Source organism: Protopterus annectens, chromosome 10.part0 (genome assembly GCF_019279795.1).
Source record: "Protopterus annectens isolate FY-2018-M chromosome 10.part0, PAN1.0, whole genome shotgun sequence".
NCBI lineage: Eukaryota > Metazoa > Chordata > Ceratodontiformes > Protopteridae > Protopterus > Protopterus annectens.
This window is the reverse complement of record NC_056744.1, coordinates 1,606,287,053-1,606,305,221: the sequence shown is the minus strand read 5'-3', so window position 1 is coordinate 1,606,305,221 and position 18,169 is coordinate 1,606,287,053. Positions and strand designations below refer to the sequence as shown.

Genomic DNA, 18,169 nt, shown 5'->3' with positions numbered 1-18,169 from the left:
ATATATATATACATATATATATATATATATATATATATATATATATATCTTGCTCCCTGGTCCTATCAAGAGGAAAGCTTGAACCAGGTCGATTCACCTCATCCTGGATGGCACTGAGAGAAGTATATGTGTATATATAGTATAATATGCATAGGAGTTATGCAAAAACATTACATAGTCATGCAATGTAGTCTACAATGTCACAGTTATAAATATTTAGCATATGCTCAGTACAAAAAGCACTTAGTTTGCAGCACAAAGTTTCGTTTTACATCTTGTGACTTCCATGTCCTTTTTGCCTGTCTCATTAATTTACTGCATTGTGCCTCTTTTGAGAAATGTAAAAGTTTGTTACTGGTGACCTTTCAGTAGCTCTCTTTTGGTTTTAAGCCCAAAATAACACCCAGACTTATTTCAAGCTCCTATAGCCATTTCCTAACAAATAATAGCATTCCTGTTTATTCCCATTCATATAAATCTAGCAGACATGTTTCTCTAGAAATGTTGGTACTGAGACGTGGCCATACCTCTCAACCTCTAAGCACAAGAAATCTAGACAAAGCAAAAAATTATGGTGGGACAAAGAACCAAAAATAGGTACACATTTTAAACATTGCTCTCATAAACTTAGAAAGTTGCTGGAATACAATGCTCTGTGTTAATATACATTTTTTGAAGGAAACTCAAATGTTTGTCTTTATTTAGTAACGTCAATCCTCAATGATTTGCCAGAAAAACATAAATTTTATGAGGAACAAACCAAAAATATGAGGCAAAAATCTGAACATTCTGCAAAAATCTGGAGAGTTAAAAGACACGAACTCAGCACATGCCTTTAAAAAAACACTGCTGTAACAGTATATTCAGTTTTGTTAGCAGTATATGTGATAGTTTTTTTATTCACCAACAGTATTTTTTTTATCCCCCAGTTAGAGAAATGACATATACTGATGCACCACAGCCCATTCTCTAATGTCATTCTCAGCATTGTTCCTGCCACCTCTGGAGTGACACACATGTATCTGAAGTTATCTGTTGTCAAATATTACCTTCCAAAAACTAATATCTTACATCTCACAAGTTTATTTCTGTAGCAAATTCAATTGTCTGGGTTGCATACTGTAGGCACTCCAGCATTTGTCAGCATATTCTTTCATGTTTTAAGTTTGCCACACTGCCATTTTGTATCCTGCTAGTACAGCCTTTCTCATGACATTTGCTAGTGAAGTTTTTCTTAAACATGCAGTAATTAACATAATATGAGACACTGCGTTTGCCTCTGACTGGTTGGTAGTTTTGCTGATGGTAGATTCAGTCACAAATTTCTGTAGCTCCATGACATCAGTTGCAGCAGTCTCTGTGGTCTCTCTGAAATGACATGAAATTCTTTATCTAAGATTAAATCTGCTTTTCGTAGTAATTGCTTCTGCATATGCTAATTATGTATGTTACTCACTAATCCATCTCTATCTCTCAGTCAATTTCTCATGAAACCGGTAACACCCTGCCTCCCTACACAGCTCTGCTATATACTCATATATGCCATCATCTATTTTTTGGTTTCTCTTACACCATTCATCAATTGCTGATGGCTGTGGATTCGCAAGATTTTGTAAAATACATAATCATCGTGAAATGAATTGGACCTAGCATTTTACAGAGGCACCAAACTGTGCAACAAGCCTCATGTTTTACTCCCCACTGTACTAAATAATGTTGAAACCTCCCTTCTACCTTCAGTATTATTAATATCACAGCACAGTTCTGTTATCTCCATACAGTCTATCATTTTGTGACTGAATTGTGCACCACACCTTTAAATTGCAGTCTTTTTATGGCAACACAAGGTACCACTTTATGCAAAATTACTTGTATGCATTTAGAAATATTTAATTGCTTAAGTAATTTGCTACGTCTTTTGAGATCATATGAATGCATTAATCACTTGCTAGATTTTTTCCTTGTGATGAAAAAATGGTTTTAATGCTTAAATACTTTATTTCAGTAAATGCAGTATATAATATATATTTCATGTTAACAGACTCAGCAAACACCTTGCTAAGGGAAAAAAGGTTTGTGTTTTTCTTACATAAATTTTGTTTTCGTTAATTTTTTGCCCTTAATGCCTGTAGATCATCAGCCTTTTCCCGATTGACTGAACTCTTCATTCCCTATTATTGGATGAGAGTCAGCTGGGAGAAGCCATCATTCAGATAGCCATCGGGGATAGTGCTGCTGTTTGCTTATAGCTCGAACCTCCACATCCCAGATGGCCAAGTTTTGGGGGAAAGTAGTGCAATAGGGTGACCATGGAGGCCAGTTGCCTCACTTCTGCAAGGGATGTACCTCCAAGCAGCCCTGCTGACTCTATGAAAGCATAAGTGATGGTTTCCCCAATCTAGACCAAAGGAAATCATACTGATTCGAGAACCTCTTGCTGTGAGGCAACAGCATTAACCGCTGCACCACTGCGCCTCCCAATATGCCATCAAGTGCATGCAGTCCTCTTGTGATGATATGAGGTAGTGCCATTGGTGCCAGGAGAGTAGGACAGTGCATGTGTAACATATTCCAGCATGGCTAGCTGGAGTTTTGTAAAGAATTTTATGTCATTTGACTATCACACTGATTTGTACAGATGCTTGTGTTAAAATGTATTTGTAAAGTTACTTGTGTTAAAAATGCATCAACAGTGGGATCTGTTGGACAGAAAAGAGATATACATGTATGTCAGACAGTATTATTATAACTGATTAAATGTATATGTTTTAAATAGAGAATTCTGGAAGGGAAGAGGTTAATCGCAGTCCAGCTAATTTTGAAAAATAGGTTGAAAATTAAATGGGTTAGTTTAGGCCATAAAGTTTTTATCTTATAGGTCTGCTCAGAGACAAAATGTCAGGGAAAACCAGGACTAGGAATCTTACTGTACTGTCCTTAGGGTGAACTAATTGCAACCCTGAAAGGGTGGAAGTTTTTGAAATTGTTTTATAGCTTTCAGATGCTGCAACAGATCTTAGCAAAGCTCTGAGTGTGTATTGTACCAGGGCCAGGTGACCAGATGTGATGTCATTCTATAACGAGCACTGAAATGATTTTTTAGATATTAGTGAGGGATATGATGGAACTATCACAAAAGCACTTTGTTTTTCAGTACCTGACAGGAATGATGTCTCACAGATATCTCACACAACCTCACATCTCATCTTGTCTTGCTGTAGTAAGTAACTTAATTAGGGAACAGTAATTCTTTAGTCAGTCAGGAAAATATAATGAGATTAGTTAAGTATTATTTTTCTCCATCTGTGTGAATCTATCCAACTGTGTTATTTTTTATATCCACTGTGATTGAATCTCGGGTATTTATTGTAACTAGATATTCAATATTCTCATGTTTTCTACTTTATTATTTATATACCCTTCATTGTGGCTGGTCTTTTAGAGAATACTTTTAACATCTTAAGAGTACTTATGCTTATTTTAGTGACACTGTGGCCACTCCTGAAAGCCTTGCTGCACTGGTCAAACTCTACCATTTGTATTAGTATTAATTTTATTCAGAATAATTGGTACCCTTGTAAGAGCCTTAATGTAGCTGACTGGTGGCAGCATAATTACCTTACAGTCTGGGCAGAGGGGGCACAGCTAGTAGATCTGTACCAGGCTGCCAGCCTTTCCCAGGTGTGTGTGTGAAAATCAAATATCCAAGAGTGTATGTCAGCTACTTGGAACAAGACACAGAGTTCCAAAGTGGCCAGTGTGGGGTCTTGTTTGGGACCTGGAGAGAGAGACAGACATAGTCCAGCCCCAGATCTGCAGTGTGCTCCCTGTGTGCTCTTATAGGAAATTGTGCTTAGTGCAGAGAGCTGCAGCTGAAAATACTGTGTGTATCTATTTTTGTTCTTAGTGGCTGTCTCTCACCAGTGACAGTGGTGAGGATTGAGGCTCCTTAATTACTGGCCTGGAGTAGGGACCATCATACCTCTGCACTCTACTGCCTAGGAGAGGCAGTTAAGCCATGCCTACTGACCCCTACCCCAAGTGGCTTCTCCAGTGCTGTGGCCACTAATCAAACCCTAGTCACCTGGTTCACAGTAAGGGTTCCATCCCTCTGTACCATGCAATCGGGCTAAATAAGTCATTATCATGAGCAACTCACCTAATGCAATCTGTTTTCATACCACACAATTTTAAAAAAGTGCTAATTTGTAAACAATTTATATGCACAAAACAGTTTACAGTCCTTTTCTGTAATCACCCAAGCCTATATTAAATATGTTTCAGACTTCAGTTCTAATGCCACTGTAGCTTGAGACATATATGAGCTAACTGTTATTGTCCATGTCTGCCTGATTAATCTGCAGTCTGATCTCGCAGCCTTCCTGATAACACCAGATAGGCTTTATACTTCTTGCAAGTAATAACTATCTCTGAAATGCATTGTCCAAGAAGTAAGAATAATAAAGTAAAGGGGTTTAGGAGGTGAAGCCAATGACAAGTATTCATGCAGGAGGGCTTGCCCACCGGGGGAAAAAAAAAACAGACATCTTTCATGACATTTGCATTTGCTAGTATTTTTCATTAACTTGACTACCTGTGATTAAAGTACTATTTTATTTCAAATCTGAAGTGTTTTGACAAGGTTTTGTCACAGTGAGAGTCAAGGCAGCATTTATGAACTATAAGAGCACACACATTACACCCCATTATACCATTCAGTAGTGAGCTCCTCCTTGGAAAGAACATAAACTGTATTAAAATAACATGTCTGTGCAATTAATTCACTTTATATAAACTCTGTTATTAAATCCATCCATCCATTCTCAATCCCTTTTTCCCATTTTTGCACATGGGCTCGGATATCTTGTTTTGATATTTTTTTTTATCATTTGTATGTGCTCCTCATCACTGATTTTCATATTTGCTATCATGCATCTTGTGGTTTTCTTCATTCCTAACAAGTTGTTAATGCATTTTTTTATTTTTCCTTTCCTCTGCATTTTTGTTCATACAGTGTGAATTATTGCATTTAGACATTTGGACTGTAGTCATTAGTAATATGTTGTGCCTGACTCTTGGTTACAAATGCACAACATGATATACATAACCATGCAGCAAAATGGATAAAGGCTCCATCCTGTTTACTGCTGCACAAACTGTTGAGAAAGGCATGCCCAATCAGGTGCACAAATGGTTCAGAAAGACATGCCCAACCAGGTGCACAGTTATGCATGCATACTGCTGCATGTGGGCACCAGCACTGGTATCCACTGTGGAAACGGTTAATAGCGACAGCAAATAGACAAATGGCACAGATACATAAATGACATGTCTGGGTGCCAAGAGCTGTATGGACTGGATCCTTACTCTGTTCCCCCAGCTTCTGCATTTACTTACCCTGATATCTGCCTCTCATGAGGCCTCTTCCTAAGTAACTGCTCCTGGACCGTCAGTCATGATATTCAGGAGTTAAGCTAACAACACGACTGACTTGTGAGTTACCTTTACCAAGTCTTCTCGGTTCTGTCCCAAACCTTACTGCAAATTCTTATCCATACATGACTGCCTTAGCCTGCCTTCCTCTGGCTTTTACCTATTCACATGTTAAAAATGTGGTGAACAACAGTGCCAGCTAAATGGTAAAGGACATTTGAAAGCTTGACTACCATTTTTTCTTAATCACTGTTTACATCCCAAAGACTTGGAGAACTACCATGGCATAATCATAATTTTAGTTTTTCAATCTAGTTAGCAAGTCAGCAGAGTTCGTAAGCCATACACAGGTTTCCTTTATTTCAGCTCATTCTCATACTGGACTACTGCATTTTTGCAATACAATATAGGACAAATAGTTAAAAATATATTCACTGGATAGAATATTAAGTAGGGGGGAATGTTTACAGCTGTTGCGACTTTCTGCTTATCTGCTTCATTTCTTAGTTCACTGGGTAACATTTAATTGTGTGTGGCAGGCTAGAGACTAGCAGATCAGAGGTACGTACCAGGCCATTAGTCCAGGTAACTATTACGAGGCTTAGCCAAATGGCCCAATAGAATTGTGAGATATTAGCCACCCCAGTCAAGCAGGCATATACCACATACCCTAGTGGTGTATTTGCAATGTCCTTCCACTCTTTGAGTGTGGATTTAAAGGTAGCTATATTACTTTGTTTGTCTGCAGAGGGAGTCTGTTGCAAAAAAATTAGGAGGTTTGCTTAGGTAACCATCATGACAGCAGGTTTGGTTTATGTGCTGATGAAGGCTGAGGATTTTGATGTGGATACTTTTTGGTGCTTCTAATTTTCTACAAATAGAGAAGATCTGAAAGAGTGAGCCATACCTCTCAAACATCCAGATTTTCACAGAATGTCCATTTTTTCTTTGTATTTTTGGTCTGTTCCTCATAACATTTGTGGCTTTCTGGATTTTTGTAGCAAATAAATAAGGATTGAATTCACTAAATAGTGACAGGCATTTGAGTTTCAAACTCCATATCCTTCATAAAATGCATATTAACGGAAGAATGTTTACTCTAGCAACTTTCTAAGTTTATAAGAGCAATATTTAAAACATGCCCCTATTTTGGGGGCTTTGTTCCCCCATTATTTTTTTCTTTGTCCAGATTTTTTTTGTGTTAAGAGGATGAGAGCTATGGAGTGAGCTTTTTCATAGCATGGAAAGTTAGGCAGTGGTAACCATGCAAGAACCTATATGACAGGTCTTTTAGTCTGTCCGGGTAACTTGTGGATTCTAGTACAACAGTTTCCCTAGTTAGGAACCATGAGGTCTCTTTATTGACCCTAAAGACGGTACTGTATTAAATTATAGGCCTAATGTGAGGGGTGTATAGAGAAGAGTTAAAATTTCCTTGGACCTAGAAGAGATGCCCTCCTTTGGAAATTAATTGTGACAGATGGAAAGATTTTCTATCAATGAGTGACACATGGTGACTGAAAGATAGTTTGTTTTCTACAAATATGTACATATTTCTAATGACTGTCACTTCAGAAAAAAAAAAGAAAGAGTGTATGTGTGTGTGTGTGTGGGGGGGGGCTTTATATGGTGCAAGCCAAAGATGTCCAGATTTCCAAATATAAGGTTACAATTCATTTTTTGCACTGAGTTTGAGTCCATGCCTATTACATCAGGAAAGTGGTGTGGTCAAACCCTTGCTGGAGTATATGATTGTTGATAAGGGAATTTATTTACCTAAATTAACAAATTACTCAATTGTCGCTCTAATAGAGTAGACAGATAAAGCCCTGACTATGACTCAGGTAATCCAAGTTTTATTAGCGGCTCAAGTGACTGAGGGAGTGGCACTGTGGAATGGGCATTACCATTCCCAGGTTGGTGGACCCATGGGCATTTACTGTGATGATCCCTGGTGGAAGCTTGTGATAGCCCATGATAGGCATGTCTAAAGAGAGTTAAAACATCGAGACATGCCTGAGCTGCTTTAGATGGGGAGAAATACACTGCGTGTCTCCATTGCTTGCTTGTCCCTCAGGCATAAATTTGGGTTCACAAGGGGGGGAAGGGTAGGTCATAAGCAAAAAGACTTCCTCACAGATGAATACTCAGATGTACTGAGATCTTGGATGCCTAGTTCCATGACTGGTCCCACCATACTGGATTAAGTCTGGGGTGCAGGTAAGACAGTTATCAGACCCAGCATGGACAGGTACCAGGGTGCCGGACTGGTATCGCAAAGGATGGTATAGGGAGAAAAAAAGTTAAAAAAATTAATTACTCAATTAATTTGTTAACCATGTAGAACATTGATCCTATTGGACCTTTCTCATGCTCAGTCTGAGGAAAACTGGAAGCAAAACATTAAAACAGGAAAAAAAATGACAGTACATTTATTACTTTGAAAAAGTAATAGTACAAAGGTTTATACACTTGCTTAGAATTTTACAGAACACAAACAATTTACAAAGATTGATACTAGTTAAGTATAGTGGGAGTTGAGGGAAGGAGGAGAAAGAGAAAGAAGAGGGGTAAATAATAATAATAATAATATTAATAATAATAATAACAACAACAACAACAACAACAATAATAATAATAATAACATCAATAATAAAGTAAAAAAATGAGATAAGGAAAGAGGCTGAAGGAGACTGAATGCATTCCATATCAACTGTTTCAGAAAAATTTATAGCTGCTGGAGAGATAATTTATTTAGGGAAGAGATGGTTAAGTTATTTTATTGTCACTAAAGCAGTTGAAGTTTGTTGGTTTTAATAACAAGTTCTTCAGTTAACATGAGCATCCAGTCTACAGTCATCAGCTAACTTGCTAAGCCATGGCTTTTGCTTTCACACCAGCGACACAGATATCAAGGAGGAGGAGAAGAACATGACTAAGCCCTGTAGGTCACCAATTGTGATGCTTTGCTGTATAAAGGAGGTACCATCACCCTTAAATGTGTGGATTCTAGCAATGACTCATTACCTAGCCAATGGGTAGCACAGATGGTAATATTTATTTGTGTGACCTTGTCAACAGTACCTGCATGGGTGATGGTGTCAGAGACCTTGACCAGATCAAGGTAAATAAAGTGGATGGACTATCCATTATGTGAGGCCTCAGTAACCCTCTCAAAGAAGTCAGCTAGATGTAATCTGTCTTTAACAAAGACAAGCTGATTTGGATTAAGGGCTTGTCATTCACCTATGTCATGGTTTGAGTTCACTAAAGATGCATCCCATGACCTTGCAGATGATGCTGGTGAGACTTATGGGCTCTAGTTACAGGGATCTGTGATGGTGGCCTTCCTTACGCAATGGTACCCATATGATAGCTCTCCAAGCCTCTGGGATGTAGCCACTGGAAAGGCTTAGGCAGAACAGGTTCAGAGTGAGGTGAGACAGTCCATATTTTCCAGTTATCAGAATGCAGACAGGAATGTTATCAGGACCCATGGAGAGAGTGATTTTCATTTTATACAGTGCAGCTAGAACATATTCTAGGGTAATCTGTGGAGGAAAAGTAATTTGGGAAGAGGGAGATGACAGGAGAGTGACTAGGTGAAGATAATGTCAAACTGTATTTCTCAAAACTAGTCTTACTTGTTTTGGTAGTATACATGAGGCTTTTTCTGTGATAAAGTTTGTTGATGTGAGAATTCCACAGCATGGATTTATGTTTGTATTTACCATATGATCTCTGGCAGATCTGAACAGATGCCTCAATGCAGCTGTTTAGATAGGAGTAGAGTTTTGAGGTGTATGCTGGTGTATTAATACTGGAATCATTCAGGTCATAGTCCCATGGGAAATGTGTTATATTTTCAGTAAATAATATGTAACTGGCATTAAAACAGTTCCTAAATATAGTTAGGTTCTTGGGTCTATGGCACCACTTCTATGGGAGAAGATAACAGCATGATATTCAGGTTTCTCCAAGGAGGGAGAAAGAGAGAGATGATTATAGGGGGACAAACAGGAAATAAGAACAAGGTCAATAAGGTTTGTACTTCTTGTGGGGAAGATGAATAGTTTGTCTTGGCAACTGGCATTTTACAAATCTAAGGAATTCCTGAGCATATTTATTATTAGTTCCATAGGTTTTCAAGTTGATGGATGGGTGGTTAAAGTCATCCATGAGTATCATGTTAGATTTGATATGTATGCATATACGTGTCTACTTCTAAATTTTGAACTTTAAAAATGTTGACTTTCTTATGCTGAAGACCATAAGATCGAAATTTTGAAAGTTCGAAATTTAAATAAAAAACAAATAAAAAGCCCCCTGCACCCCCACACCCCCTGCTAAATAAATATACAAATTCCAAGATCGCACTACACCTAGGAAAATGGTAAATATACCATTCTGCACTGTACAGTGATCTCCATTTAAACAGCTTGAAGTTTCAAAACTTTGATCTTATGGTCTTGATCATAAGAAAGTCAACATTTTTTTTCAAAATTTAGAAGTAGGCCCGTATACATGTATGTACATATGACTTATGAATGTATGGCTTTATTTATTTAAGTATGCCCCAAAAGGGGGGTTGTACTTAGCAATTATGAGGTAGAAGGTTTTGACGAGTCTCACTAGGATTTCAAGAAGTTCCAGGTTAACATTGTGTGGTATTTGACATAATATCATGGGAATGGGATTATGGGTAAGTATAGATATACTCCTACAGCTCCTGGAGGGCCAAAATTCCTGACAGGTTTCCTTCTGTAGCAAGAGTGCTATAAATACAATTAAACCATGTTTTTGGTGCTTATACAAACATGAATGTGTTCAAGGGCCCAAAAGACCTCCAATTCTGGCATTTTTATTGTTCAGACTACTAATGTCAACCATTGCTAAATTAATGCTGGCCTAACTGGAACTTGTTACACTGGCATATCCTGAAGTAATATTTTGTCTAAAACAGGTACTATGGGGATGTAAATGTTTTAGTCAATGTGCTAAAACTTTGGGAGGAGAGGTGCAGGCCATCACTTGCAAAGCAGGTAGGCCTGTCATCTATCTTGTCTTGCATATTCATTGAACTGTTCATACTGAGATCGCAGTACAGTGAGAATTTGGAAATTTGCCCTTTCCCCACTGTAGTGCAATCTCAGAGTTGGTATATATCATTAGTGGGGGTGTCAGGAGCAGATTTCTATTTCAGCATTTCCAATGAAATGCCATTTGCTGAACTGTCACTTCACTGAAGTGATATAGACCCTTAAAACTATGGTATTACCTTCTTCAAGCACATGCCTGGGGAGCTCTGCATCTCTGCTAGAGTAGAGGGCTTAAGATCATTCAACTGTGCATTGGCAACTACAAGGTTATCATCATATTTAGGGCAGTAGAAATTTGTAAGAGTCCTAGTGACATTGCATGTCCAGGCACCGGACAGACAGCTTAATATTGCCCTTTCCTTGCCCGGCCTAGTGAGTGTGAAGTTTCTGTATGTAACTATGGAGTTACCAATAACTGAGACTGTCCTGTGGATAGCTGCATACACCAAGAACTAGCAGACTAGTTAAGAATAGGGGTTGACGGGACTGGGTTCAGTGTTTGTGGTGATAGAGCAAGGGGTCAAGTAATTTTGTATATGATAGGTGCAGTCAAGTAGCAAGGGGGGGCAATTACTTTAGAACAAAGATTGATAGTAAAATCACGTAGTTCTGCTTTAAAATGTATGCAGCACTGTAATGTCAGAAAAATTCACTCCAGATCCAATACCATAAGACTTTCCTGCATCACAGTGAGTTATCTCCTTATGTCTAAGCAGAAATTATCATTTCAGACACTGATGTACAACATGTGTTATTGACTCACTCGCTGACTTACAGGTCTGTTTTCAAAAAACTTTTATCTTCAGTATCACTGAGGCAGTGAACAGGGCTATCTACGGACTCATTCAGATGAAGAGGGAAAAACTGTATTCTTCTTAAAATTTTAGTGAGCAAACATAATGCAAAATAGTAATCTAGTTCCTACATCCACATCAGTTAACCACAAGGTTAATCATGTGATACATTTCTGTGATCTGCATTGCAGCATGATGGTAATGTACAAGCACTAAGCAGAGTCCCCATGCAAATTATGAGTTACCTGCTATACTATGTCTACTAAGGACTGCAAAGTCTCAAGCTGAGATGCAGGGAAACAAGAAGAAAAAAAAATGATGAGCAGAATTAAAGCTTAAAAAATGCTACTTTCATCTTTTCTCTCTTTTTTCAGAACTGAAGAAAGCCAAGCTGCAGAATACCGTTCCAGAAAGTATCCCTGAGACACTAGAAACTAGTACAAAGGATAAAAAGAATTCCTGGCCTGATATCTGTCCAGTTCCAGAAACTGAACCAGTTAGCATTTTCAATGTCTGCTTCAGTAAAAGCCCTCTATCCTCAGGGGTCACGCCACGATATGAGGGAGCACGGGTTTTTAACACAAGTGCCGTAGGCCCAGCATCGCATCTGAACAACTTCAGGTAACATTTCATTCATTTCAGTTCTTCAACTTTTGCTAAAATGTTTTTTCATGTTAAGGCTGTATTGAACAAGAAGGGAGTAAAAGGAGTGTCTCTGAATGCTCCAACGTTTTTTGATCAAGAAAGGACAGTGTGGGCCAGGATTACTGTGCTGGGGAATGATAAGGAACAGGTGACTTCGATAAGTGAAGCTATTAGTTTGTATTCAAAGAGGAATGCAGTCTGAGTTCAGCTAAGGTGTAATACAGACTTCCATACATTAAGATATGTTTAGTGCTGGCAAAAGGTGAGGGAATGACTGTATTGGGTACTAACTTAATCTACTGAACCATAAGTCAGGTACACTGTGATGTAGAAACATAGCTGGCTTTCCCACAATGTGATGTATTTAATGGTTTGGAAAGGTGAGGACCTGGAAACACTGGGGAATGACATCCTCCCCACATAGAAAGGTATCGCTTTCAATGTAGGCATCTCCACACTGTAATGTATTTAGTGCAGGTGAAAGGTGGGAGACTGACAATGCCTAGGATTAAAGTCTTCTGTTTATCGATAGGGACAGGTGCAGCATGAAGAAGATATACTGCATGTTTCCATCATGGTGATTTACGTAGTATTGCTTTAAGGTTAGAGGTCGTCTGTGCCAAAATGTATGTTTATTGACAGATGGAGAAATATTGTTGGGGCACAGATAATGTGGACTTCCCCACACACTGATACATTTGCTACTGGTAAAAGGTGAGACTTTGACACCAATTAAGACTGATCATTTTATTTAAGCATTCTGCATGTACAGTGTGGGGAAGAAACATTGCATGCTTCTCCATGGTATGCTATAGATGACTGAAGACCTCTGCATATTCTCAGGTATGAACTCTTTGTGCACAGAGACAATGTAGGCTACCCCATGTTGTGATATATTTTGTACTGGTAAAAGGTGAGAAAATGACAGCACAGAGCACAGAAGCTCTTTCGTTACCTACAATGGCAGGTACATAGTTCAGCAGGGATAATGGAAAAAAAAACAGGTGTAGTACAGGCTTCTCTGCACTTTGATGCATTTATTGCTGATTAAAGAAAAGGAAATTATGCCTTGCTTGTGATAATGTCCATAATACCTCACCACAGGAAACTAAATCCATATTATAATCCCAACCCTAGTTTTGTGAGAACTTTGCTTTAGGCAATTGGCTGGAATTATGGAGTGGGTGGTTAACCCTCTTGTTTTTAAAGAAAAAGTATTTGAAGATTGCGTCATAACTGAAACAAGATGCTCCAGGGTGTGACTTGTTGCAAATGTCATTATAGTTCATCCAGCATTTAATGGTGTACCTCCATGAAGCTCAAACATTTAAAAGGATCACACCCTGCTCAGGTGGTTATGTTTACATTTTGTTTAACATTTTTTCTACCTTTGTTTGGTTTAATCTTTCCACAGCTACCGTGCTTTGACAGACCAATTAAACTCCATCTACTTCCCTGACAGAGGAATCACTTTGCCTGCCAACGTGCCTACCTACCACTTGCCTTCATTGCAGGCACAGACTTTTACAAGTGGTTTCACAAATACAGTAGATACTGGATCTCATGTCTCTGTTAGTCCTGTATATACCAGGGCATGTCCATTCAGTCCAATGCTTATTCGGCCCACTGCAGTCTCAGCTGGGATACCAGTATACCCCACTATTCTATCAGAAACTGCACTGGGTGCTGATCAACCAGCAGGTACAGCAGGAGATGGCCGACAGCAGGTTCAAGGGATGATTCATATGCTTCACAAACAGATGGACTTTATCCCACCAACGTCTTACTCAAACTGCGAGACCAATGCAAGCCATTTACTTCCACACAACAAATATTTCTACAATGCAGTCTAAATTGCTATATGTGATTTTGTTTTGTACAAAACTAATTTGTGGATATCAAGGCCTAGTGATTCATGAGAATCATAAGTTACTGGAAGGCATGGAACTAACTATATTAGTGGCATTTTCTGACCTTCAAATGCAGTCTTAGATTCTTTTAAATTTTGAAGTATTGTTTTTGTTTATTGAAAGTATCGAACATATAGGTCCTGAGGCACAACATATAATAATGTTGTGGTGTGCAGAAGTATCAGTAAGAGCAGTGTCAAAATGAGACAGAAACAAAAGACAAATCAGAAACATAAGCCATTAGCACTACAGCATATCTGATACAACACCAGAATACTGTTGTCAGAACTCCATCTAAATGATAAACATGTTTTATTATTTATCATTTCAAGTCAGCCTTTTTCCATAAGCATTACTTAATATTTGCATAGAGAACAGCACTAAAGTCACTTGCATTACTTCAACCGATGTCCTTTGTACAGCCAGATTCTGAAGCTAAAACTGCACTGGAAATGTTTGAACACTGGAGCCAAAATACAAGGAAAGATCATAGATTATATATTAAGCTAACATTAATATGTGTCAAAAAATGACAAAGAGAAACAGTGAGAACTTATTGATTTTATTTGTGCTTTTCTGTAAAATATCTGACATTAAAGTTCATATTTTTTGAATAAAGTGTTTTTTGTGCATTGCAGCTAGAGCTGGTGTCTCAAAAAATGACAATACACACTGGATACTTATTAGATTCATATAAATCTTTCCGTAAAATGTCTGACATTGAAGTTCATTTTTAGATAAAGTGCTATTTATACTTTGTTTTTTGATTTTTTTTTTTCATTTGGATATTTGCATGTCTCTGGCCCCCTCCCCAGCCACATTTCTACTCTGTGGGTATCGATCAAATTGCAGCTATGAGAGTAAAGTCATAATGAGTCATTCATAATGAACAGGTGAGGTAAGTCAGCAAGAAATATAATGGCAGTGCCATGGGTAGTAAGCTTTTTATGTGGCAACAAGTACCTTGATGCAGTTTGGAGAAGTAAGAAATCTGACACTGAGGTGGCATAGTGGTGCAGAGCTTAGTATCGTACCTCTCAACCTCTTAGAGCAAGAAATCTGAACAAAGCCATCAATAATGGGGGGACAAAGGACCAAAAAATAGGGACACTTTTTAAGTATTGCTCTTAACACACTTAGAAAGTTGATAGGATAACAGGTCTTGCATTAGCATGAACTTTTTGACAGGTACGAAGTTTGAAACTCAAATGTCTATCATTATTTTCTGACTTTAACTCTCAATGATTTACCAGAAAACCACAATTTTATGAGAAACAGACTAAAAATATGAGTAAAAAAATCTGGATTTTCTGCGAAAATCTGTACAGTTGAGAGCTATGTATTACTGCCTCATAGTGCTTAGTTCTCCACTTTGGAAACAAACCGAGGATGCCTTCAAGTAGGAATCTGTGTGTCCTCCCTGCATGTTTTTGAGTGATTCAATTTCCTCCCACATCCTAAAAATATGCCATCAGTAAACTGGTGATCCTTCCAAACATCCATAGGTGGGCATATAGTAAGAGTGTGTGTGTGTGTGTGTGTGTGTGTGTGTGTGTGTGTGTGTGTGTGTGTGTGTGTGTGTGTGTGTGTGTGTGTGTGTGTGTGTGTGTGTGTGTGTGTGTGTAGTATGTGGTTTGTGTCTGTCCTGCTTTAGAATGACACCATGTCTGATATCAGTATCCCTGCCCTGAGTCTACTGAGAGATAAATTCCTGTTCCCGCATGGCCTGAATTGAATTAAGCTCTTAACTGCAGGAAGAATAAATAAATGAATGAATGAGTGAGTGAATGAGTGAATGAATGAATTAATTAATTAATTAATTAATTAATTAATTAATACAAATCTGACACCAGACCGAGCATGTTATCTACACAGTTTGCTGTTTGCTCAGTTGCTTACTTCATAAATAAGCTGCAGATCATAGTCAACCAATAGGTTACTGTCTCTCAGCTACTCGAGTGCTTCAGTTCCTTCTTTGCTTTATACATCACCACTTCTTTAGAAAGACTGTTTAATGCATTCACAATGTTTAACAAGAAAAAAATCTTTTATAGTGCTGAATTGCTCCCCTTCTCCTCAGTCTTCATACTATACTTTTGTTATTGTGAATTATCTTTTTTTTTTCACTGTTCGCTGGCATCCAGGAATTACCAGATGTATTTTCCAGATGGTTTTCTGTCTCTAACATAAACCATTATCACAGGGGTCTCTGCTCTTTTGGGGACACTGCATTTCTGGGTTTTTGGATAAAATGCTATTTATGTTTTATTTTTTTTTTTTTTTACTTTTAATATTTGCCTGTCTCTGGTCCCCTCCCCAGCCACATTTCTGCTCTGCGGGTATTGATCAAATTGCAGCTATGAGGGTAAAGTTATAATGAGTCATTCATAATAAACAGTTCTAGGTTTAAGCAGTGAGTTGTAACAGGATTGGAGGCCTAGCATGGGATCCACCACAATGCAGGCTTTGGGATATTCTGAAATGCAGCTTAACATCTCCATGGGTAGGTGCATGCAGTGACACCAGATATACACATGCACAGTACCATGTGCATGGACCAAGGTACCTGTACTTGCAACTGCTGCATGGCATAGATGGATAAAGTACTCACTAGGTTGCAGCAAACTCAATTTCAAATAGCAGCTTGAGTTCTTGTAGGAGCTGGTGGGGGAGGATGTCAGTGAGTGTCTGCTGCCAGTTCAACCATTCTGGGGAGAGGTGGGGTAGGAAGATCTGCACCACCACATGGATGACATCTAGTGGGAGTAGAAGTTGTCTACCCCCTGGAACTTGAGTTTATTGAGTCTGCGCTGCTGTGTACAAGTTGAACTCTGAGATCATGGGGAATTCAGTGTGTGTGGAGGCCTGCTTTCTTTCATAGGGCAACTATAACAGAACTACCTTATGAAAGGGAAGGGGTAGTGGGGGGTGCCTTACTATGCTGGAGAAGAGGCTAGGACACCACACAGAATCAGCAAAAGCCAGCCTTCTCCCTATCGCCTGACTTGCACTGTGAAAGGATGAGTTCATGGGGGATTCCTGGGTAGGAGCAAATAGGATATAGGGTTCTTGCCCCACCTGGGAATTTCCTATTTCTGTAACTGCAGAACAAATGGGCCAAGTGGCTATAGCCATATCGAAAGGGGAAATACAAAAAAAAGTGCCTTTACCTGCAACTTAGTGTCTCAGGGAATGCACAGTCATTTCCAACCTCAACTGCATTTTAGCACCATCTTGGGCATTGCAAATGCACTTGAGGTACTTACATGTTTCTGAACAGTTCCTTGTCTCCCTTCTTTCCCAGAATGTGTACTTATTATTTATTTTTAGTCCTTAGTATCTTCATAGGTCTTCAGCTGTAGACTCTCTACCATCTTAGTTGCCTTCCCTTCAACAGCATCCATCTTTTGTCATTACAAAGAAAAGGTCACTAGATAGACCCTCACTATCTAAATAGCAGTATATAGAATCCCGCTGTCTACTTTAAGTACTACTCTCTCTAACATTTCTTACTAACCACCTTAGATCATATCAAACTCAGATTGTCGGAGACAGAAGAAGATCTATAGCCTATCAAGTCTGAGTGTGTGAGGTGATTTCTGTACAGATACCTCTCACATACCCATGTTGCATCCCTTCTTCCTTCTCACATGGCATTGTTGAATGTATCAGTGTACTGCTACCCTGGGCAATGTGAACTAGGAACCAACTGCAGAATTTATGAAACAACATTTTCTTAAATGACTCTTGAATTACCCCCTTCTAAGTGTTACCTATGTCCCCTTCTTCTCTATCTAGCCATCCCTCCAGTTTGGCCCTTGACAATGGTTTATAAATCAGAACATACCTCTTTTTCTTCTGTTTTATATAGAACACCTGCACTAATGTTAAGAGTCTCATAACACCCAGCCCCTTCATATTATTTAATCATTTACTGTAATTAATCTGAGGTCAGAATGTAAGGTGTTGTATTAAGCTTGACATGGTGTGTGTGTGTGTGTGTGTGTGTGTGTGTGTGTGTGTGTGTGTGTGTGTGTGTGTGTGTGTGTGTGTGTGTGTGTGTAGAGCAGCATTTCAGATAGCAAGTTTTATCTCTTAAAAAGGAGAGGACACCATACGTCTCAGCCTCTTAGAGCAAGAAATCTGGACAAAGCTATTAATAAAAGTTGGACAAAGGCCCAAAAATGGGGACACTTTTTAAATGTTGCTCTAACAAACTTAGAAAGTTGATAGAATAGCAGGTTTTGCATTAGCATGAAGTTTATTTTTCAAATACATTTTTATTTTC

The 18,169-nt window shown here is 38.6% G+C and overlaps 1 protein-coding gene across 1 annotated transcript in view; it reads left to right on the top strand.

The window, feature by feature from the left end:
* The window catches only part of LOC122814349 (T-box transcription factor TBX6-like), a 137,924-nt gene extending 123,447 nt beyond the window's left edge, over window positions 1-14,477 (top strand). The window contains exons 7-8 of the mRNA XM_044086935.1: window positions 11,701-11,947; window positions 13,386-14,477. Coding sequence (XP_043942870.1) covers window positions 11,701-11,947; window positions 13,386-13,824 — 686 coding nt within the window. The 3' untranslated portion in view covers window positions 13,825-14,477. The remainder of the gene's footprint in view (window positions 1-11,700; window positions 11,948-13,385) is intronic.
* The last annotated feature ends 3,692 nt before the right edge of the window (window positions 14,478-18,169 follow it).